The sequence below is a fragment of the Pseudophryne corroboree genome, chromosome 2 (genome assembly GCF_028390025.1).
Source record: "Pseudophryne corroboree isolate aPseCor3 chromosome 2, aPseCor3.hap2, whole genome shotgun sequence".
NCBI lineage: Eukaryota > Metazoa > Chordata > Amphibia > Anura > Myobatrachidae > Pseudophryne > Pseudophryne corroboree.
Window position 1 is genome coordinate 677,966,538 of NC_086445.1, and position 23,837 is coordinate 677,990,374.

At 45.3% G+C, this 23,837-nt stretch overlaps 1 protein-coding gene across 1 annotated transcript in view; it reads right to left on the reverse strand.

Annotated features, from left to right (window-relative positions):
- Positions 1-15,083: 15,083 nt before the first annotated feature.
- LOC135043682 (Krueppel-like factor 15) overlaps positions 15,084-23,837 on the reverse strand; it is a 107,908-nt gene continuing 99,154 nt past the window's right edge. The window contains exon 3 of the mRNA XM_063955146.1: positions 15,084-21,964. Coding sequence (XP_063811216.1) covers positions 21,790-21,964 — 175 coding nt within the window. The 3' untranslated portion in view covers positions 15,084-21,789. The remainder of the gene's footprint in view (positions 21,965-23,837) is intronic.

Genomic DNA, 23,837 nt, shown 5'->3' on the forward strand with positions numbered 1-23,837 from the left:
GACATCTCTATCATAGCAGCGCCGCACAGACACTAGAGGCCAATACCGACCTCTAGTGTCTGTCGCTGAAGCCGGCTGCAGCGACGCCCACACAGCCCACGGCGTCTGCTGCAGCCGGGGGAGCGGGGTGAGGGCAGGTGGCGGTGCCTGCAGCCGCGCCTCGGGCACAGACACTGCTTGCCCGCACCAAGGACTGCTCCTGTAAAGGGTACCATTGTGTACTGCAATGTGAATAAAGGGCACTACTGAATGATGTAACCTGAATAAGGGACATTACTATGTGGTTTAATATAAATCAGGGGCACAACATGCGGTGTAATGTGAATAAAATTGTGCTACTGTGTGGTGTCATTCGAAAAGGGGTCACTATTATGCGATTGCGCTGCTTCTTTGTGAGATCAATGTCCCTTTATGAAGTATGGGAAGTAAAGCATTAATTTATAGTTTGCAGGGAGGTGCCAAAAACACTAGCACTGGCTCCGCTTAATATAAGTGTGTGTGTGTGTGTGTGTGTGTGTGGTGTTAGGTGGCGGGGTAAATGAGTTCCACCATCTCTCCAGGACCACTTTAAACCCTGCTGACAGCCACCAGCAATGGTTTTGCCTATTACACTGTCCATAAATCATTTGAATTGGTCCAGGACTACCGATCCACAGCAACTCTGCAATTACCCCGAGGCACCACATGTGTGACTGACCCCTCCAGTCATCTGCAGCGCTGGTGCCCGCTGCTCTTCCAGTCTTTCACCAGCAGTGTCGCATCACTAAATCACGCCTGCCACACTGCTGGCTGAGAACTCAAGATCCAGGCGCAGCGGAGACTGGCACCGATTAGGCTCTAGTGGTTACTGCCCCTGCAACTCCCCTCACTACACCCTTAGAAAGCCATTACATCATCAATGATATGTAGGTATGCCTCTCACTGTGGAATACCCTTACTTACAGTAACGGCAAAGTGGCAGCGGGTGGAGCATGATTACAGTGTGCATATAATCAGTATGGATATCTTTGGCTGAATATAATAATCAAATTATTAAATTTCTACTAGAAACTGGAGAGTGTATATATTTTAGAGATGAGCGGGTTCGGTTTCTCTGAATCCGAACCCGCCCGAACTTCATGTTTTTTTACACGGGTCCGAGCGACTCGGATCTTCCCGCCTTGCTCGGTTAACCCGAGCGCGCCCGAACGTCATCATCACGCTGTCGGATTCTCGCGAGGCTCGGATTCTATCGCGAGACTCGGATTCTATATAAGGAGCCGCGCGTCGCGGCCATTTTCACACGTGCATTGAGATTGATAGGGAGAGGACGTGGCTGGCGTCCTCTCCGTTTAGAAATTAAAATAGATAGGAGAGTGAGAGTGAGACACTTCATTTACTTACTGGAGCTTAGGAGGAGTTATACTAGTGACTGATGACCAGTGACCTGACCACCAGTGCAGTTTTATAATTTATTATTATTTAATAATCCGTTCTGTTCTTGTTCTCTGCCTGAAAAAAACGATACACAGTGACTCAGTCACACTCACATACCATATCTGTGCTCAGCCCAGTGTGCTGCATCATCTATGTATAATATCTGACTGTGCTCACACAGCTTAATTGTGGGGGAGACTGGGGAGCAGTTATAGGTTATAGCAGGAGCCAGGAGTACATATTAAACAGTGCACACTTTTGCTGCCAGAGTGCCACTGCCAGTGTGACTGACCACTGACCACTGTGACCAGTGACCTGACCACACTGACCACCAGTATAGTATATTGTGATTGAATGTCTGCCTGAAAAAGTACACTCGTCGTGTGACTTGTGTGGTGTTTTTTTATTCTATAAAAATTAAAAAACTCATTCTGCTGACAGACAGTGTCCAGCAGGTCCGTCATTATATAATATATACCTGTCCGGCTGCAGTAGTGATATATATATATTTTTTATATCATTATTTATCATCCAGTCTATACTAGCAGCAGACACAGTACGGTAGTTCACGGCTGTAGCTACCTCTGTGTCGGCACTCGGCAGTCCATCCATAATTATATACCACCTACCCGTGGTTTTTTTTTTCTTTCTTCTTTATACATACTACATCTCATTATCATCCAGTCTATATTAGCAGCAGACACAGTACAGTACGGTAGTCCACGGCTGTAGCTACCTCTGTGTCGGCACTCGGCAGTCCATCCATAATTGTATACCACCTACCCGTGGTTTTTTTTTCTTTCTTCTTTATACATACTACATCTCATTATCATCCAGTCTATGTTAGCAGCAGACACAGTACAGTACGGTAGTCCACGGCTGTAGCTATCTCTGTGTCGGCACTCGGCAGTCCATCCATAATTGTATACCACCTACCCGTGGTTTTTTTTTCTTTCTTCTTTATACATACTACATCTCATTATCAACCAGTCTATATTAGCAGCAGACACAGTACAGTACGGTAGTCCACGGCTGTAGCTACCTCTGTGTCGGCACTCGGCAGTCCATCCATAATTGTATACCACCTACCTGTGGTTTTTTTTTTCTTTCTTCTTTATACATACTACATCTCATTATCAACCAGTCTATATTAGCAGCAGACACAGTACGGCAGTTCACGGCTGTAGCTACCTCTGTGTCGGCACTCGGCAGTCCATCCATAATTGTATACCACCTACCCGTGGTTTTTTTTTTCTTTCTTCTTTATACATACTACATCTCATTATCAACCAGTCTATATTAGCAGCAGACACAGTACAGTACGGTAGTCCACGGCTGTAGCTACCTCTGTGTCGGCACTCGGCAGTCCATCCATAATTGTATACCACCTACCCGTGGTTTTTTTTTTCTTTCTTCTTTATACATACTACATCTCATTATCAACCAGTCTATATTAGCAGCAGACACAGTACGGTAGTCCACGGCTGTAGCTACCTCTGTGTCGGCACTCGGCAGTCCATCCATAATTGTATACCACCTACCCGTGTTTTTTTTTTTCTTTCTTCTTTATACATACTACATCTCATTATCATCCAGTCTATATTAGCAGCAGACACAGTACAGTACGGTAGTCCACGGCTGTAGCTACCTCTGTGTCGGCACTCGGCAGTCCATCCATAATTGTATACCACCTACCCGTGTTTTTTTTTTTCTTTCTTCTTTATACATACTACATCTCATTATCAACCAGTCTATATTAGCAGCAGACACAGTACAGTACGGTAGTCCACGGCTGTAGCTACCTCTGTGTCGGCACTCGGCAGTCCATCCATAATTGTATACTAGTATCCATCCATCTCCATTGTTTACCTGAGGTGCCTTTTAGTTGTGCCTATTAAAATATGGAGAACAAAAATGTTGAGGTTCCAAAATTAGGGAAAGATCAAGATCCACTTCCACCTCGTGCTGAAGCTGCTGCCACTAGTCATGGCCGAGACGATGAAATGCCAGCAACGTCGTCTGCCAAGGCCGATGCCCAATGTCATAGTACAGAGCATGTCAAATCCAAAACACCAAATATCAGTAAAAAAAAGGACTCCAAAACCTAAAATAAAATTGTCGGAGGAGAAGCGTAAACTTGCCAATATGCCATTTACCACACGGAGTGGCAAGGAACGGCTGAGGCCCTGGCCTATGTTCATGGCTAGTGGTTCAGCTTCACATGAGGATGGAAGCACTCAGCCTCTCGCTAGAAAACTGAAAAGACTCAAGCTGGCAAAAGCACTGCAAAGAACTGTGCGTTCTTCGAAATCCCAAATCCACAAGGAGAGTCCAATTGTGTCGGTTGCGATGCCTGACCTTCCCAACACTGGACGTGAAGAGCATGCGCCTTCCACCATTTGCACGCCCCCTGCAAGTGCTGGAAGGAGCACCCGCAGTCCAGTTCCTGATAGTCAGATTGAAGATGTCAGTGTTGAAGTACACCAGGATGAGGAGGATATGGGTGTTGCTGGCGCTGGGGCGGAAATTGACAAGGAGGATTCTGATGGCGAGGTGGTTTGTTTAAGTCAGGCACCCGGGGAGACACCTGTTGTCCGTGGGAGGAATATGGCAACTGACATGCCTGGTGAAAATACCAAAAAAATCAGCTCTTCGGTGTGGAAGTATTTCAACAGAAATGCGGACAACAGGTGTCAAGCCGTGTGTTGCCTTTGTCAAGCTGTAATAAGTAGGGGTAAGGACGTTAACCACCTCGGAACATCCTCCCTTATACGTCACCTGCAGCGCATTCATAATAAGTCAGTGACAAGTTCAAAAACTTTGGGCGACAGCGGAAGCAGTCCACTGACCAGTAAATCCCTTCCTCTTGTAACCAAGCTCACGCAAACCACCCCACCAACTCCCTCAGTGTCAATTTCCTCCTTCCCCAGGAATGCCAATAGTCCTGCAGGCCATGTCACTGGCAATTCTGACGAGTCCTCTCCTGCCTGGGATTCCTCCGATGCATCCTTGCGTGTAACGCCTACTGCTGCTGGCGCTGCTGTTGTTGCTGCTGGGAGTCGATGGTCATCCCAGAGGGGAAGTCGTAAGCCCACTTGTACTACTTCCAGTAAGCAATTGACTGTTCAACAGTCCTTTGCGAGGAAGATGAAATATCACAGCAGTCATCCTGCTGCAAAGCGGATAACTGAGGCCTTGACAACCATGTTGGTGTTAGACGTGCGTCCGGTATCCGCCGTTAGTTCACAGGGAACTAGACAATTTATTGAGGCAGTGTGCCCCCGTTACCAAATACCATCTAGGTTCCACTTCTCTAGGCAGGCGATACCGAGAATGTACACGGACGTCAGAAAAAGACTCACCAGTGTCCTAAAAAATGCAGTTGTACCCAATGTCCACTTAACCACGGACATGTGGACAAGTGGAGCAGGGCAGGGTCAGGACTATATGACTGTGACAGCCCACTGGGTAGATGTATGGACTCCCGCCGCAAGAACAGCAGCGGCGGCACCAGTAGCAGCATCTCGCAAACGCCAACTCTTTCCTAGGCAGGCTACGCTTTGTATCACCGGTTTCCAGAATACGCACACAGCTGAAAACCTCTTACGGCAACTGAGGAAGATCATCGCGGAATGGCTTACCCCAATTGGACTCTCCTGTGGATTTGTGGCATCGGACAACGCCAGCAATATTGTGTGTGCATTAAATATGGGCAAATTCCAGCACGTCCCATGTTTTGCACATACCTTGAATTTGGTGGTGCAGAATTTTTTTAAAAACGACAGGGGCGTGCAAGAGATGCTGTCGGTGGCCAGAAGAATTGCGGGACACTTTCGGCGTACAGGCACCACGTACAGAAGACTGGAGCACCACCAAAAACTACTGAACCTGCCCTGCCATCATCTGAAGCAAGAAGTGGTAACGAGGTGGAATTCAACCCTCTATATGCTTCAGAGGTTGGAGGAGCAGCAAAAGGCCATTCAAGCCTATACAATTGAGTACGATATAGGAGGTGGAATGCACCTGTCTCAAGCGCAGTGGAGAATGATTTCAACGTTGTGCAAGGTTCTGATGTCCTTTGAACTTGCCACACGTGAAGTCAGTTCAGACACTGCCAGCCTGAGTCAGGTCATTCCCCTCATCAGGCTTTTGCAGAAGAAGCTGGAGACATTGAAGGAGGAGCTAACACGGAGCGATTCCGCTTGGCATGTGGGACTTGTGGATGGAGCCCTTAATTCGCTTAACAAGGATTCACGGGTGGTCAATCTGTTGAAATCAGAGCACTACATTTTGGCCACCGTGCTCGATCCTAGATTTAAAGCCTACCTTGGATCTCTCTTTCCGGCAGACACAAGTCTGCTGGGGTTGAAAGACCTGCTGGTGAGAAAATTGTCAAGTCAAGCGGAACGCGACCTGTCAACATCTCCTCCTTCACATTCTCCCGCAACTGGGGGTGCGAGGAAAAGGCTCAGAATTCCGAGCCCACCCGCTGGCGGTGATGCAGGGCAGTCTGGAGCGACTGCTGATGCTGACATCTGGTCCGGACTGAAGGACCTGACAACGATTACGGACATGTCGTCTACTGTCACTGCATATGATTCTCTCAACATTGAAAGAATGGTGGAGGATTATATGAGTGACCGCATCCAAGTAGGCACGTCACACAGTCCGTACTTATACTGGCAGGAAAAAGAGGCAATTTGGAGGCCCTTGCACAAACTGGCTTTATTCTACCTAAGTTGCCCTCCCACAAGTGTGTACTCCGAAAGAGTGTTTAGTGCCGCCGCTCACCTTGTGTCACAACTGAGGGCCTGAGCTGACGGGAGGCAGTCTCAGTTGTAGGGGCTGAGATGTACCGGAACCTGGGAGGTTGTATCAGACCCCTGGACATGTAAGTAACATGAAATAATAACTGCCCGAAGGCGTGACCACGACAACTTGGATAAAAGTCAATGATGTTTATTATGACAACTCCGCAACACAGCAGCAGTAAAAGAAAACGTAAAAGTCAGCAAATAATAAATACAGTTCCTGGGTACTACAGGATGGCAGGAGCCACAGGGCACTGGTAGTGTGAGATAGTTCTTATGATCTTCTAGATGGAAAGTCCTTACCAGGCCCGACTGTAGCAATGGAGATAACCCAGGATTGTGCCAGCTGGTGTTCCAGGAAAAGCTGGGTTGCTGAAGGTAAAACAGCTGCTGTGGATACTGGCTGGAACCAGACTGTTGTTAGCACGGAGTGGATACTGGCTGGAACCAGTTAAATAATAAATGAACTTGGGAGCGATGAAATATGAACTGAAATGTAGAACTTGAGAGCGGAGAAATAATAATACCGGTGGAGAGTGGTAAAGTGTAGAAAGGACACCGGCCCTTTAAGGGAAGCTGTACACTGCTGGAAGCTGAGCTGGAAGCAGGTAATGTTGTAGCTGGAAACAGATGAATCCACAATGGATTGGAGAGTCAGGCTACACCGCAGGTGGAATGCTGGTGCGGGTCTCTATGGTGGAAGTCTTGAGACAGGAGCTGGAACCTGGAAGACAATCACAGGAGAGAGACAAACAGGAACTAGGTTTGACAACCAAAGCACTGACGCCTTCCTTGCTCAGGCACAGTGTATTTATACCTGCAGCAAGGAAGGAATTGGCTAGGCAATTATGCAGATTAACAATACTGACAACAGATTGGAGGAAATGATCAGCTGACAGAATCCAAGATGGCTGCGCCCATGCAGACACTTGGAGGGAAGTTTGGTTTGTAATCCATGTGGTAATGAAAACAGTAATGGCGGCGCCGGCCACTGGAGACAGGAGACGCCAGGCTGACAAGTGCACATCCAACCACGCGGACACAGCGGAGCCCGCGGCTGACGTAATCGCCACTCTGACACTCTGCATGCAGAAGCTCAGGGACGGCGGCGGAGGCCGCGGGAGACGCCATGCCAGATGTAATAAGGCGTTACTGTGACAGCGTCTCAGAGAGACAGGAGAGGATGCAGGAATGTGAACATTAGGATAACAGATGGGATCCGGTCCTGGAGCGCTGAGCCAGCCTTAGGAGGCATCTGATGGGTAAGAAATTGCGTCCAGATACCCGGATCGTGACAGCACCCCCCCCTTTAGGAGTGGCCCCAGGACACTTCTTTGGCTTTTGAGGAAACTTGGAATGGAATCTCCGGACCAAGGCAGGAGCATGGACATCAGAAGCATTGGTCCATGAACGTTCCTCAGGACCATAACCCTTCCAGTCAATAAGATATTGTAGTTGACCGTAACGGTGACGTGAGTCCAGGATCTTGGCCACTTCATACTCAACGCCTCGTTGAGTTTGGACTTTCGGAGTTGGAGGAAGTGAGGAATGAAACCGATTCAAGATCAGCGGTTTCAACAGGGAAACATGGAATGTCCTGGGTATTTTTAAGAAGGGAGGCAACTGGAGTCTGTAAGCAACAGGATTGATGACTTGTTCAATCTTGAAAGGACCGATATAGCGAGGTGCAAACTTCATACTGGGAACTCTTAACCTCAAATTCTTCGTGGATAACCATACCCGATCACCCACCTTGAGAGCAGGAACTGCTCGACGCTTCTTATCCGCAAACTTCTTGTACCTGAACGATGCCTTGAGCAGAGCTGATCGTACGCTCTTCCAGATATTGGCAAACTGATGCAAGGTGATATCCACTGCGGGAACAGAAGTTGCTGGAAGCGGTTGGAACTCAGGAACTTTAGGGTGGAATCCAAAGTTAGTGAAGAATGGTGTTGAAGCAGATGAAGAATGATACTGGTTGTTATGACAGAACTCGGCCCAGGGAAGTAATTGAACCCAGTCATCTTGAGAGGAGGACACATAGATGCGGAGGAAGGCCTCCAAGTCCTGATTCACCCTCTCGGTTTGACCATTGGTCTGAGGATGGTAAGCCGTGGAAAACTTTAGCTTGACTTGGAGGACTTGACATAAACTTCGCCAGAATTTGGCTGTGAATTGAACTCCTCGATCTGAGATAATTTCTTCAGGAAGACCGTGGAGTCGGAAGATCTCTTGTATGAATACTTGAGCCAACTTGGAAGCTGACGGAAGACCGGTGAGAGGAATGAAGTGTGCCATCTTGGTGAACCGTCAACTACCACCCAGATGGTATTGAACTTGTTGCACATGGGTAAGTCTGTAATGAAATCCATCGACAAGTGGGTCCATGGTCGACGGGGAACGGATAGTGGAACCAGTTGCCCCGCAGGCGACTGGCGGGATACTTTATGTTGGGCACACTTTGGGCAAGATGCAATAAACTCCAAGACGTCCTTTTTCAGAGTTGGCCACCAATAGGACCTAGAGATAAACTCCAGGGTTTTTTGGATACCTGTATGTCCGGCAAAACGGGAAGCATGGGCCCAATGCATGAGCTTCTTCCTTAGCATCGGCTTCACAAAACTTTTCCCTGATGGGGGCGTAGAGTCCATCCCTACCGTGGAGAATGCCAACGGATTTATAATAGGATGCTTGTCTGAAGACTCTGACTCATTTTCTTGCTCCCATGAGCGGGAAAGGGCATCGGCCTTGCGATTCTGAGAGCCCGGACAGAACTGGAGTTTAAAGTCGAACCTGGAAAAGAAAAGTGCCCATCTGGCCTGACGAGGGTTGAGACATTGTGCGCCCTTCAGGTATAAAAGATTCTTGTGGTCTGTAAGTATGGTGATTAAATGAGAAGCTCCCTCCAACAGATACCTCCACTCTTCTAGAGCGAGCTTGATGGCTAGCAACTCCTGGTCGCCAATGGCATAGTTGCGCTCAGCTGGGGAGAACTTCCGGGAGAAGAAACTGCAAGGATGTAAATGGCCATCTTTAGCCCTCTGAGATAACACCGCTCCTACTCCAACGGAGGAGGCATCCACCTCTAGGATGAAAGGAGAGTCGATGTCAGGCTGTTTCAGGACAGGCGCAGAGATGAACCTCTGTTTTAAAAGATGAAAAGCTTGCATGGCTTCTTCAGACCACTTGGACGGGTTAGCACCCTTCTTGGTGAAAGCAGTAATAGGCGCCACAATGGTGGAAAAGTCTCGTATAAACTTTCGGTAATAATTGGCGAACCCTAAGAACCTCTGGACCCCTTTGAGGGTTAAGGGTACCGGCCAATTCTGAATTGCTTGTAGTTTCTCAGGATCCATCTCTAGTCCGGAACCGGACACAATGTACCCTAGAAACGGAATGGACTTGACTTCAAAGACGCATTTTTCTAATTTGCAATAGAGATGATTGACACGGAGACGGGACAGAACCTCTTTAACCCAAAAACGATGTTCCTCTAAATCGTTGGCAAAAATGAGGATATCGTCTATATAGACCACGACATGACGGTATAGAATGTCTCTGAAAATCTCATTGACAAAATGCTGGAAGACAGCTGGAGCATTGCTCAATCCGAAGGGCATGACGAGGTACTCATAATGTCCGTCACGGGTGTTAAAGGCGGTCTTCCACTCGTCACCCTCACGGATCCGGATGAGATTGTATGCACCTCGCAAGTCCAGCTTTGTAAAGATGGTAGCTCCGCTAACTCTGTCAAAGAGCTCAGTAATCAGGGGTAAAGGATAACGGTTCTTAATGGTAATGTCGTTCAAACCTCTGTAGTCGATGCACGGCCGCAGACCACCATCTTTCTTTTTTACAAAAAAGAAGCCTGCGCCGGCTGGGGAAGAAGAAGGTCGAATGAACCCCTTTGCTAGGTTCTCTTTAATGTATTCCTCCATAGAATGCGTCTCAGGCAGAGACAACGGATAAGTTCGGCCTCGAGGTGGAACCTTCCCTGGAACGAGATCAATCGGGCAGTCCCATTCTCTATGAGGAGGAAGGATATCAGCAGAAGCTTTACTGAACACATCCGTGAAATCTTGATATGGAGGAGGTGGAACATCAGACGACCTGGGGGAGGAAGAACAGACAGGCAATACTTTAAACAAACATGTCTCTGCACAGGAGGAACCCCATGCCAGGATTTGCGTAGTCGTCCAATCAATTGTAGGATTGTGAAGACGGAGCCATGGAAGGCCCAGGACCACAGGATGTGTGGCTCTTGGAATCACTAAAAGTGAAATAAGTTCGGAATGAAGAACTCCCACTCTCAGACGAACTGGTAGAGTCCTTAGAGCAATAACAGTATCAAAAATTTTACTGCCATCCACGGCAGTTAAGGAAAAGGAGGAAGGAAGTCTCTCGATGGGTAGGGACCACCGTTTAACATAGGCTTCAGTAATAAAGTTCCCAGCTGCTCCGGAATCAAGGAGAGCAATGATGTTCCGATAACGTTGAGCAACTTGAAGCGAGACTGGGAGATTACAATCATGAGGAGATGGAGAGGAGATCATTACTCCTAGCCGGCCCTCTCCTGGGCGAGCTAGGGTTTGGAGTTTTCCCGGACGTTCGGGACAGGCATTGATGGTGTGAGACGGAGCTGCACAGTAAAGACAAAGAGACTCAGAGAGACGTCTTCGGCGCTCAGCAGGCGTTAAACGGGAACGGCCAATTTGCATGGGCTCATCTTTAGATGGTGACAGTTGACGAGGAGGAGGAGCAGAAGATTTTGGAGCAGATGATCTTCCACGCTCAGTTGCTCTCTCTCTGAAACGTAAATCAACTTTCGTGCAGAGTGAGATTAGCTCATCTAACTTAGAAGGTAAGTCTCTGGTAGCTAACTCATCTTTAATAAGCTCAGATAAGCCATGCCAGAATGCAGCATACAGGGCCTCATCGTTCCATGCCAGTTCGGATGCCAGGATCTGGAACTGTATCAGATATTGTCCTACAGTACGTGACCCCTGGCGTAAACGGAGAATCTCGGATGAAGCTGAGGTTACCCGGCCTGGCTCGTCGAAGATGCGCCTGAATGTTGACACGAATGCAGTGTAAGAAGATAGCAGGGTGTCGGACCTCTCCCATAACGGTGATGCCCAGTCAAGGGCGGAGCCACTGAGAAGAGAGATGATGTAGGCAATTTTTGTACGGTCACTGGGAAAATTGCCAGGTTGTAGCTCAAACTGAATCTCACACTGGTTGAGAAATCCCCTGCAGAATCTTGGAGATCCGTCAAATTTTGCTGGCGTTGGAAGATGAAGACGTGGAGCAGAAATGGGTAAGGTGGGTGGGGTTATAGCTGGAGTCACTGTGGTTGACGCACCAGACGCGCCTGTTCCACGGAGAGTTGTCTGAATCCCATCCAGCCGAGTAGAGAGATCCTGGAGACAGCGGATGATGTGGCCCTGTGCAGCCTCCTGATGTTCTAGTCGGGCTGCCAGTTCTTGCATCGGCCTGGCCGCTTGATCCTGGTCTCCGGCTGGATTCATTAGGTCAGTGCTTACTGTCACAACTGAGGGCCTGAGCTGACGGGAGGCAGCCTCAGTTGTAGGGGCTGAGATGTACCGGAACCTGGGAGGTTGTATCAGACCCCTGGACATGTAAGTAACATGAAATAATAACTGCCCGAAGGCGTGACCACGACAACTTGGATAAAAGTCAATGATGTTTATTATGACAACTCCGCAACACAGCAGCAGTAAAAGAAAACGTAAAAGTCAGCAAATAATAAATACAGTTCCTGGGTACTACAGGATGGCAGGAGCCACAGGGCACTGGTAGTGTGAGATAGTTCTTATGATCTTCTAGATGGAAAGTCCTTACCAGGCCCGACTGTAGCAATGGAGATAACCCAGGATTGTGCCAGCTGGTGTTCCAGGAAAAGCTGGGTTGCTGAAGGTAAAACAGCTGCTGTGGATACTGGCTGGAACCAGACTGTTGTTAGCACGGAGTGGATACTGGCTGGAACCAGTTAAATAATAAATGAACTTGGGAGCGATGAAATATGAACTGAAATGTAGAACTTGAGAGCGGAGAAATAATAATACCGGTGGAGAGTGGTAAAGTGTAGAAAGGACACCGGCCCTTTAAGGGAAGCTGTACACTGCTGGAAGCTGAGCTGGAAGCAGGTAATGTTGTAGCTGGAAACAGATGAATCCACAATGGATTGGAGAGTCAGGCTACACCGCAGGTGGAATGCTGGTGCGGGTCTCTATGGTGGAAGTCTTGAGACAGGAGCTGGAACCTGGAAGACAATCACAGGAGAGAGACAAACAGGAACTAGGTTTGACAACCAAAGCACTGACGCCTTCCTTGCTCAGGCACAGTGTATTTATACCTGCAGCAAGGAAGGGATTGGCTAGGCAATTATGCAGATTAACAATACTGACAACAGATTGGAGGAAATGATCAGCTGACAGAATCCAAGATGGCTGCGCCCATGCAGACACTTGGAGGGAAGTTTGGTTTGTAATCCATGTGGTAATGAAAACAGTAATGGCGGCGCCGGCCACTGGAGACAGGAGACGCCAGGCTGACAAGTGCACATCCAACCACGCGGACACAGCGGAGGCCGCGGCTGACGTAATCGCCACTCTGACACTCTGCATGCAGAAGCTCAGGGACGGCGGCGGAGGCCGCGGGAGACGCCATGCCAGATGTAATAAGGCGTTACTGTGACAGCGTCTCAGAGAGACAGGAGAGGATGCAGGAATGTGAACATTAGGATAACAGATGGGATCCGGTCCTGGAGCGCTGAGCCAGCCTTAGGAGGCATCTGATGGGTAAGAAATGGCGTCCAGATACCCGGATCGTGACACCTTGTCAGCAATCGGCGTACGAGGTTACATCCAGAAAATGTGGAGAAGATGATGTTCATTAAAATGAATTATAATCAATTCCTCCGCGGAGACATTGACCAGCAGCAATTGCCTCCACAAAGTACACAGGGAGCTGAGATGGTGGATTCCAGTGGGGACGAATTGATAATCTGTGAGGAGGGGGATGTACACGGTGATATATCGGAGGATGATGATGAGGTGGACATCTTGCCTCTGTAGAGCCAGTTTGTGCAAGGAGAGATTAATTGCTTCTTTTTTGGTGGGGGTCCAAACCAACCCGTCATATCAGTCACAGTCGTGTGGCAGACCCTGTCACTGAAATGATGGGTTGGTTAAAGTGTGCATGTCCTGTTTATACAACATAAGGGTGGGTGGGAGGGCCCAAGGACAATTCCATCTTGCACCTCTTTTTTCTTTAATTTTTCTTTGCGTCATGTGCTGTTTGGGGAGGGTTTTTTGGAAGGGACATCCTGCGTGACACTGCAGTGACACTCCTAGATGGGCCCGGTGTTTGTGTCGGCCACTAGGGTCGCTTATCTTACTCACACAGCTACCTCATTGCGCCTCTTTTTTTCTTTGCGTCATGTGCTGTTTGGGGAGGGATTTTTGGAAGGGACATCCTGCGTGACACTGCAGTGCCACTCCTAGATGGGCCCGGTGTTTGTGTCGGCCACTAGGGTCGCTTATCTTACTCACACAGCTACCTCATTGCGCCTCTTTTTTTCTTTGCGTCATGTGCTGTTTGGGGAGGGTTTTTTGGAAGGGACATCCTGCGTGACACTGCAGTGACACTCCTAGATGGGCCCGGTGTTTGTGTCGGCCACTAGGGTCGCTTATCTTACTCACACAGCTACCTCATTGCGCCTCTTTTTTTCTTTGCGTCATGTGCTGTTTGGGGAGGGTTTTTTGGAAGGGACATCCTGCGTGACACTGCAGTGACACTCCTAGATGGGCCCGGTGTTTGTGTCGGCCACTAGGGTCGCTTATCTTACTCACACAGCTACCTCATTGCGCCTCTTTTTTTCTTTGCGTCATGTGCTGTTTGGGGAGGGTTTTTTGGAAGGGACATCCTGCGTGACACTGCAGTGCCACTCCTAGATGGGCCCGGTGTTTGTGTCGGCCACTAGGGTCGCTTATCTTACTCACACAGCTACCTCATTGCGCCTCTTTTTTTCTTTGCGTCATGTGCTGTTTGGGGAGGGTTTTTTGGAAGGGACATCCTGCGTGACACTGCAGTGCCACTCCTAGATGGGCCCGGTGTTTGTGTCGGCCACTAGGGTCGCTTATCTTACTCACACAGCTACCTCATTGCGCCTCTTTTTTTCTTTGCGTCATGTGCTGTTTGGGGAGGGTTTTTTGGAAGGGACATCCTGCGTGACACTGCAGTGACACTCCTAGATGGGCCCGGTGTTTGTGTCGGCCACTAGGGTCGCTTATCTTACTCACACAGCTACCTCATTGCGCCTCTTTTTTTCTTTGCGTCATGTGCTGTTTGGGGAGGGTTTTTTGGAAGGGACATCCTGCGTGACACTGCAGTGCCACTCCTAGATGGGCCAGGTGTTTGTGTCGGCCACTAGGGTCGCTTAGCTTAGTCATCCAGCGACCTCGGTGCAAATTTTAGGACTAAAAATAATATTGTGAGGTGTGAGGTATTCAGAATAGACTGAAAATGAGTGGAAATGATGGTTTTTGAGGTTAATAATACTTTGGGATCAAAATGACCCCCAAATTCTATGATTTAAGCTGTTTTTTAGGTTTTTTGGAAAAAAACACCCGAATCCAAAACACACCCGAATCCGACAAAAAAAATTCGGTTAGGTTTTGCCAAAACGCGGTCGAACCCAAAACACGGCCGCGGAACCGAACCCAAAACCCGAAAAATTTCCGGCGCTCATCTCTAATATATTTAATAAAAAAATAAACATAAGAAGAGAACAAAAAGACATCAATAAAAATAATCAACACATTGGCAAATATGGTAGGATCATCAACATTTATTATGCCAAGGGACATGGGAAAAAATGTGATGTTTATTAAACCTCTAAGACAAATAGTCATTGTAAGATCAGAATATAAAAATAACTATACAATATTTAGAATTTAAACATGAAACAAATACAAAACAAAAACCAGAAAACGCCCTTTAAAATTACTTTTCAAACAAAACTGTTTTGTGTCAAGAGTTTTATTGCAATTGTAAGCTAGGATTTGTGGCAACCTATGACAGTGAATCACTCAAGATAAGCATAACATGAGCAACTTCTAAATAAAGACAATTAGAGGTTAATTCAATTAACAGCAGTCTGTGGTTTGATGTGCGTACATTATGGTGCCCCAACATCACACATTTTTCTGCACTCTCCATGGGGTGGGAAGTTCAACATGTAACATTGGTGGCTGCAAGGCTCCCAGAATAACTGGCAGAACACCAGCACAAGAAGATCACCTCCTAGTTGAATACCCCTTAAAGCAGTGCAGTCTGAAGTTTTTAGATAACTTTATGAAGGCAACAGCTTCAATTTTACCACTAGCAGAACATTATCACCAAGCTCCCTGTATAGAGCTTCAGAAATGAACAAAATCAATATATGGGTCCTGGCAGACAGCACACTGGACATTCTAGTATCTAACACAAATGTTTGAGCATTGGGGGTAACTCCAAGTTGATCGCAGCAGGAATTTTTTTTAGCAGTTGTGCAAAACCATGTGCACTGCAGGGGAGGCAGATATAACATGTGCAGAGAGAGTTAGATGTGGGTGGGTTATTTTGTTTCTGTGCAGGGTAAATACTGGCTGCTTTATTTTTACACTGCAAATTAGATTGCAGATTGAACACACCACACCCGAATCTAACTCTCTCTGCACATGTTATATCTGCCACACCTGCAGTGCACATGGGGGGTAATTCCAAGTTGATCGCAGCAGGATTTTTGATAGCAATTGGGCAAAACCATGTGCACTTCAGCGGGGGGCAGATATAACACGTGCAGAAAGAGTTAGATTTGGGTGGGTTATATTGTTTCTGTGCAGGGTAAATACTGTCTGCTTTATTTTTACACTGCAAATTAGATTGCAGATTGAACACACCACACCCAAATCTATCTCTCTCTGCACATGTTATATATGCCTCCCCTGCAGTGCACATGGTTTTGCCCAGTTGCTATCAAAAATCCTGCTGCGATCAACTTGGAATTACCCCCATGGTTTTGCCCAACTGCTAAAAAAAATTCCTGCTGCGATCAACTTGGAATTACCCCCATAAAGGGGAACTATCAAATAAGAACATAAATAACTGTTTTGTTTGCATTTTAGTAGAACTGAAACCTGCTATTTTTTTTTTCCTTTAGAAAAAAAAATAGAAACTATAGATTTATTCATATTTATTAATTTGTAATGATCCTCATAAACATGTAGTACGATGGCTAATCTATGGAGAAAGGACATTGCTGGCTGTGGGAAACATTTACTGTACAAGTCACCGAATGTTCTACATAGCTACCAGTGTAATTAAGTAACAACATTAATTAAACTATATTTCAACAAATGAATATCACACACACACACACACACACACACACACACACACACACACACACACACACACACACACACACACACATATATATATATATATATATTTATATTAGAATTTTTCTTAATAGGGAAATGGAAGTAAAATTGTCCAAATAATTTAGAATGATAGTATAGTTAAATGGTTGGAAAATCATGACTACTATCATTGGAAAACAAAACACAGTTTTGTAAAGTTTCAGTCCATAGCTTCAAATGTACAGACACTGTGTGCAGCACGTTTGGGTGTGAAGTATTTGTGACAGTGACATTGTTGCCCAGTTAGAGATCGTTAAATAACATTCTAAAATACGGGTGCTATTCATGTGACCAGCGGTCGGGAGACCGACGGTCACATGACCTCCACCAAAATCCTGCCCCCTCACTATCCCGATGGTCGGCATGCCGACCAACAGGGACTATTTCCACTCGTGGGTGTCCACGACACCCACAGAGTGGGAATAGAACCCGTGGCGACCGCAAGGGGCTTGCTTCACTCGCCCCTCCCCGCTGGGATCCCGGCGTCGGTATGCTGACCCGGTCAGCCATACTACACCCCTAAAATACACCCATATGATCACTGACTGACTGAGAGCTAGGCCACTCTCTTCATCTAACTAAAGGTCCCTACTTGATAAATTATTATTAGTATTTCTCCTGCTTTATGGCTTATGATCGGACAGCAATATGGGTCAATGGTTTCTAAAAAGTATACATAGATTTCAGCTATTGGCGTTCTGGTTTGCTGCAGTGATTCAGTGAAGCAGTCAGGCAAGAGAGGTACCTGCATGTAAAGATCCAGAAAGCAGTCAGCCCGAATGATCTTGTTGCCAACTTGCCATAAGAAATGGATTTAAATATGTCCTTTAGTACATGCATGAAGTGCCAGGACATTTAATACAAATGATAATGTGCATAATGTGACACTTCAGACGTCCTATATAAGTGGTGACAAAACTGTTATGGGGAGATGTATCAATCCATGGAGAGAGAGAAAGAAAGTGGAAAGAGATAAAGTTGCAACTAGTCAACTAATAACTGCCATGAATGTTACAGGAAAAAAGGTCAGTTCATAACCAATTGTGTGGTACTTTATTTCTCTCCAATGCTTGATATATCTCCCCTCTTAATATAGAGTTTGGCATACATAAAGAAAAAAAAAAAATTACTTGTACCTGCTAGCTGAATACTTGCCCTTATACGGACTTTAATCCTATAATAGATTGGATCAGGCATTACCATGCCTAGTGACACACTCCCTTTGAAGAACGAGACAACTACTGTAAATGCCTTTGTAATAAAAAAAGAAAAGAAAACGCAAAACAAGTAAAGCTATATCATAAGTGCCAAAATAAGCTGTAGTGAACACACACTGCAAGTTGGGTATGGCCCAAGAACACTTGGGGCCAAATGTAATAGAGTGAGAGTTTCAAAAAAACGAGAGATTTGGTAAGGTTTTGCAGTGGCAATCATTTACACAGCAAGATCAACCTAGTTTTGCAGTGTAAATGATTACCACTTTAAAAAAAAAAATTAAAAACCTTACCAAATCTCTAACTTTTTGAAACTCTCACTCTATTACATTTGGCCCTAGGCCTCTTTATAAGTCTAGGCTCAGGCTACAATTCAGAATTGCACTTGGGGCCTAATTCAGACCTGATCGCGGAAGCAAAATTGTTCTCTAATGAGCAAAACCATGTGCACTGCAGGTGCGACGAATATAACATGTGCAGAGAGAGTTAAAAATAAAGCAGCCAGTATTTACCCTGCACAGAACAAAATATTCACCCAAATATAACTCTCTGCACGTTATATCTGCACCCCCTGCAGTGCACATTGTTTTGCCTATTACAGAACAATTTTGCTGCTGCGATCAGGTCTGAATTAGGCCCATACTACACTCCCATGCAATGTTGTACATAGTCTCAAGTAGATGTTGATGTAGCATAATTGCCTACCCTCCCTCATTCTGCAGGAGACTCCCTGAAATAGTAGCAATCTCCCCGTCTCCCTGAATAGTCCAGCAATCTCCCTCATTGTACCTTACCCCCATTATGTAGCTGTTATATTCTTGGGGGGGAACAATAAATCAGAGATATATCCATTCAAATGGGATCATCAGTGCCATTTCCCTGTATTGGTTATAAGGCACAATGAACCCTATGGCTACATGCATTTTAAATAAGGGTTTTTATGGCCACTTGCAGTATATGTGTATACAGTATACTAACTTTTGGGCTCATTTACATTTGGATGTAAGCAATTTTCAGGACATGCCTCTCAGATGTAGCAGTACATGTCCACGCTGATAGGTGTTACTTTCACAATCTCCCTGAAATGTTTTTTAAAAAGTAGGCAAGTATGTGATGTAGCAGTAAAGTTTCTTGAGGCTCCAAAAATAGCAATATAATAGCATTTAGCACTTCCTATTTCTGTTGGCAAAAAAAAAGTCAGGACTTCATTCTAAATGATCGAAAGGTTTTGGTCACACAGCCTAGACTGAAAAAATGTTTTAAATGCCAAAATATATTAATCCCTTTGGAAGACTATGGAGTTTTGTAACAGAACCAAATCCCAACCCAAATCCAGCAGAGTAGTATTGTCCAAACTAGAACCACTGTGACATAAGAAATGTACATAAAGTAATTCTAGAGAAACTAAGCCTGCAATCCATGTGTTTTATAGGAAAAGCACCTGGTATCATTAATTTAAGTAACATTTTCCATCAGAACATATTTGACATCGCAAGTAATCAACAGTTATGTTTCTACGTACAAAAAGAAGTCCAGAGGTAACTTATGGGGGAAGACGTCAGGTATGTGAACATAGGTGGTTATACAGCCACATGTGATGCATTGCCCTTTACTAACTACAACATTAAAGAGATTATCCATCAATCCTCATGAGGAATGCCTTATCTATACTCACTGGGAGGACACTGAATGCAAGTGGTTTGAGCTGAATTTCTGGTCGGTCCAGTGAGAAAAAAAAAGCATTTAAACAGTCACTATTTGTGGTCCGTCGACACTGTTCTCACCTTCCACAGGGCAAGGCACCTCCCGCAAATGTGTAACTGCCCGGGAGTACTTCCAGTCATGTGAAAAACAAAGCACAGACTCTTGCAAATGTGTTTTTACATACCAGGACATAAGTAACAATTTGGGAAAACAGTTCCCTTTGTATATAATGCTCATTAGAATAATAGTTTGGAAATTACTTTATAATCATTTGCAGATCGAGGAGAAGCAACAGTTTCTTCTCAATATCATGGCAGATAGTTTCCCCCCCCATAGCATTGTGTTACCGCAAACCTAAATACTCCAGACCAAACTACCAGTGGTTCTGCTTTCACTTGTATAGAGATTGTAGTGATGATCAATAATGACAATCGATTAGCAGCACCTGGCTTCAATAACAGTCTGTATTACAATAGGAGCAGAACAGCAACGGTGCACTAAATTTTTCAAGCCTTCTACACAATTGCTAAATTTTTTATGAATAAATGAAGTAAAACCTTCTCTAAAGGGAGGTACACATGTAGCGATTTTTACTTAATTTCTAGGCAATCTGACTAGATTGCTTTGAAATTAAGCACACATCGCTCCGTGTGTATGCCCAAAGCGACAGTGATGTGTGACCCCGCGCATCACTATCGCTCGAGCTAGATTGCCTGATTGCAGGAACAATCTTGCTAGATCACGAGGCTCTCATTGAGCCTTGCGGTCTAGTTAGGATCGGGCTAGCACACATCACAGCACGTGTACAGACACCCGCTGCGATGTGTGCTAAGCCCACATCGGGCTCAGCACACATTGCGCTGAGCCCGTATCACTGCGTGTGTACCCCCCTTAAGACTAGGTTTATCACATTTATGGGACTTAGGGGTAGATTTACTAAAGCTTCTAAAACAGACAAATGAAGGTGTTGACCATAGAATCTGATTAATTGCTATAGGCAACACCTTTCACTTTTAATTTGTAGAAGCTTAGTAAAAATGCCCCTTGGGAGGGACTTGATGATCGTTAATTATATCCTGAATAGTAAAAAATAGATGTGAAAGATAGTGTACTATTTCATATGACTATTTTCAAATTGAATTTATCATAGTATAGAAATATTGCCTTTTAGCCATATCCAAAATAAATCTACGCTCTCTAGAGTAATGTTAATTTTAATAAAGTACATTCTATAGTTGATAAAAGCAGTTAGGAGACACCTTACCAGAGTAAAGTCTAGTGTTATTTTAATTAAATATTTTGGGGCCCATTTATATACGGGTTTTTGCTAATTTAAACTTGTGACATATGATAAATGGTGCTCCAGCCAATCAGCTCCTGTCATGCGTTTAAGCAATGACAGTTAGGAGCTGATTAGCTAGAGCACCATTTATCATATGCAATGAGTTCTAAATTGCTAACTTCTTGATAAATGGCTCCTTTGTTTGTAACAGCTTCCAGTGTGTATAATACAGTCCTAAATGTAGGTTTATGGTATTGTGTAGTTTGTAATTCTGTATTAAGTGCACACACATACTTTGAACGTACTGTGTTTTTCCTTCTTTTATATATATGACTATATGATCATCTTTCTAAGACAAACACTCCAAAAATAACAAACAAACAACATATAGATGCATTCACACAGCAATGGAAGCTTGATTACACGTGTGTGAACAAATCACAACAGTGTAATAAAAGTAACAGCATTTACAATATGTAAAATCTGTACAAAATTACAGATGGCATTGTACACAAATGTTCTACTTGTCAGAGACCTGACTAACCAAGTGGTCAAGGCAGTCAGTCAACAAATGAGAGGTAGGGAAATATTCACAGGGATTCATTGCAAAAGTCTCCTCATATAGAAATAAGAGACTTACTACTGAAAAGTAATCAAGTAAAACATGACCTATTGGCTGAAAGTTAAGACCACAGTCAGAGGACCCAGCAACTCATGGTCACATAATACTTTCCAGGCCCCTCTGATCCTAACCATTCGTTTGCTACAGTAATCCTTCTTGCAGTTCATCTTTGAAAGAATGAAGGCATGTTATGAGGGAAGCAGCAAGTATTTCACATTGGCCAGCTGGTGTAACTGAAAGGAAGATGAGGAGGTTAAGTGCTGGCTCGCGGTGTCCTGCATCCACCAACCCGCTGGCTACGGTGTATCTTCATGTGTTTGGACAGATGGTCGCTACGAGCAAACTTCTTGTCGCACACAGTGCACTGGTATGGTTTTACCCCAGAGTGAGATCTCTTGTGACGGGAAAGCTCATCAGACCGAGAAAACCTGCAGAAGATGTAAAATATAAGGTGATCAAAATTTGACTTTCTGCTAACACAGGGGTTTGTTACATAATTACCAGCTACATAATTGCTTGTGTGTCTCATTTTTAATGGGTGACCTGGGGTACTCACTACTTAGGGGTCTATTTAATGTCTGTCGGATGCTCTCCAATGGAGAGGATACGGGCATTTCAGCGGGCATTTTCGACACAGTTTTACCCGTCTTCGACAATGCTGATCCGACTTTTTTTTTAAGTCGGACCAGCATTTTCGAAAACGGGCCAAACACCTGTCAGAATTGGCAGCTAATTCTACAAAACACATGGATCCAGGGCTAATCCGCCAATCCATGTGTTTTCCGACAAGTCGGAAAAACGGCAACTCCATTGAATAGGTCGAATCCCGATTCGACCTAAAAAAAAGTCTGAAACTGCCATCTTTCCGACTGGACGGCAATTCCGACAGGCATTGAATAAACCCCTTAGCCTGCATGTGTGTGATCTTGTGGTCTGATTAATAATGGGGCTGATTTCTAAATGGAGACCTGGGGCTCTTCTTCCATAAGAATGATGGTTGGCTGCTGTTGCGCTGCGCCTGCTTGTTTCACTTTTAAGTGCAGTTTTTGGAAGTCTCAGTTACAGTTCAATATATTATACTAGTAAAGGAACTAAACATATGTGGGGTCACCTCAGTCTGCCCCCAGCCCCCCACTCCATCCCACCCCTGCTGTCCTATCATGCCCCTTTTCTAAATATTTACTCTGTGTCCCCCAGCTAAGCTAGGTCTGTCCCGTCTCCCTAGCAGTGGGAGCCGATGGGGTGTGTTCCCTGGTTCCTACTGCACATGCATGTTGGAGACTGGGCGGACCTTTCAGAAATATAGTTTTGAATTATCTGCAGTACCTTACCTGTAGGAGATACTCTTCCCTGCCTTGATCGCCTGCAGCTGGTTCACTTTTACAGTAACACCCCTCACTATGTACCTAGCTGGTGATTGATTGGTATGCAAGTACTAGGGTATGCCATGTCCTAGCTGAGTATCTGTCCTGTATTTTGAATTTTTACAACCTAACTTCTGTTCCTGTAGTCCTGTTAATTGCTGCGATTATCATTTAAGCCTGCAAACCGGTATTTATGTTCCAGTTTTTCCTAGTACAGTCCATTTCCAGCTAATCCTGCAAACCGGTCTCTTCAGTTCCTATTTTGGCTGTTGCCATTATCCAAGCACAAGTGCACTAACAAACTCTTATTTGCTTATGCACACTATCCTAAGAAACAAGCACTTGGCAAACGTGTAGAACAACAACATGAGCCTTGCAAATAACACATACAGGCAGCCAGAGAGTTCTTGACATTGCTACATTGACTCTTTGAACGGGGTCTATCACACATCGCATTATGAAGGAGATACATCCTGCCACGGATAGCATGCATAGCGGTGGTTAAATACACAGTATGCATGTACAACTGTGATTAAAAGCGCAAAGTACAGCTCTTCTGATAGGAGCTGTCCTTTGCGATATAAGGACTTCCCGGGACCTCTGAACATTCGCGGCTGTCAGCCAGTGTCTGCAAAAGCTGCTGTTTGTTTTTTTCTGCAGACTTTACTGGTTCAGTACAACTGTGGTGACTCGCCCGCAGGGTAATCCCCGCTAATTGAATACCTCTGTTGCTGCTAAATGAATACCCCTGTATGGGGCTCATTTAGGGGAAATTCAATTGTGGACGGGAAACTAAAAAAAAAAAAAAACACCACACAGTGCAGGGTTTGGCTACTCAATTGAAGGACAGAAAAAATGGTATGCAGTGATTCTATAGAAACCATTTTTTTTTGTTTTTTAATGCACCTCAAGAGCAAGTCTGATTTTTCATTAAGTA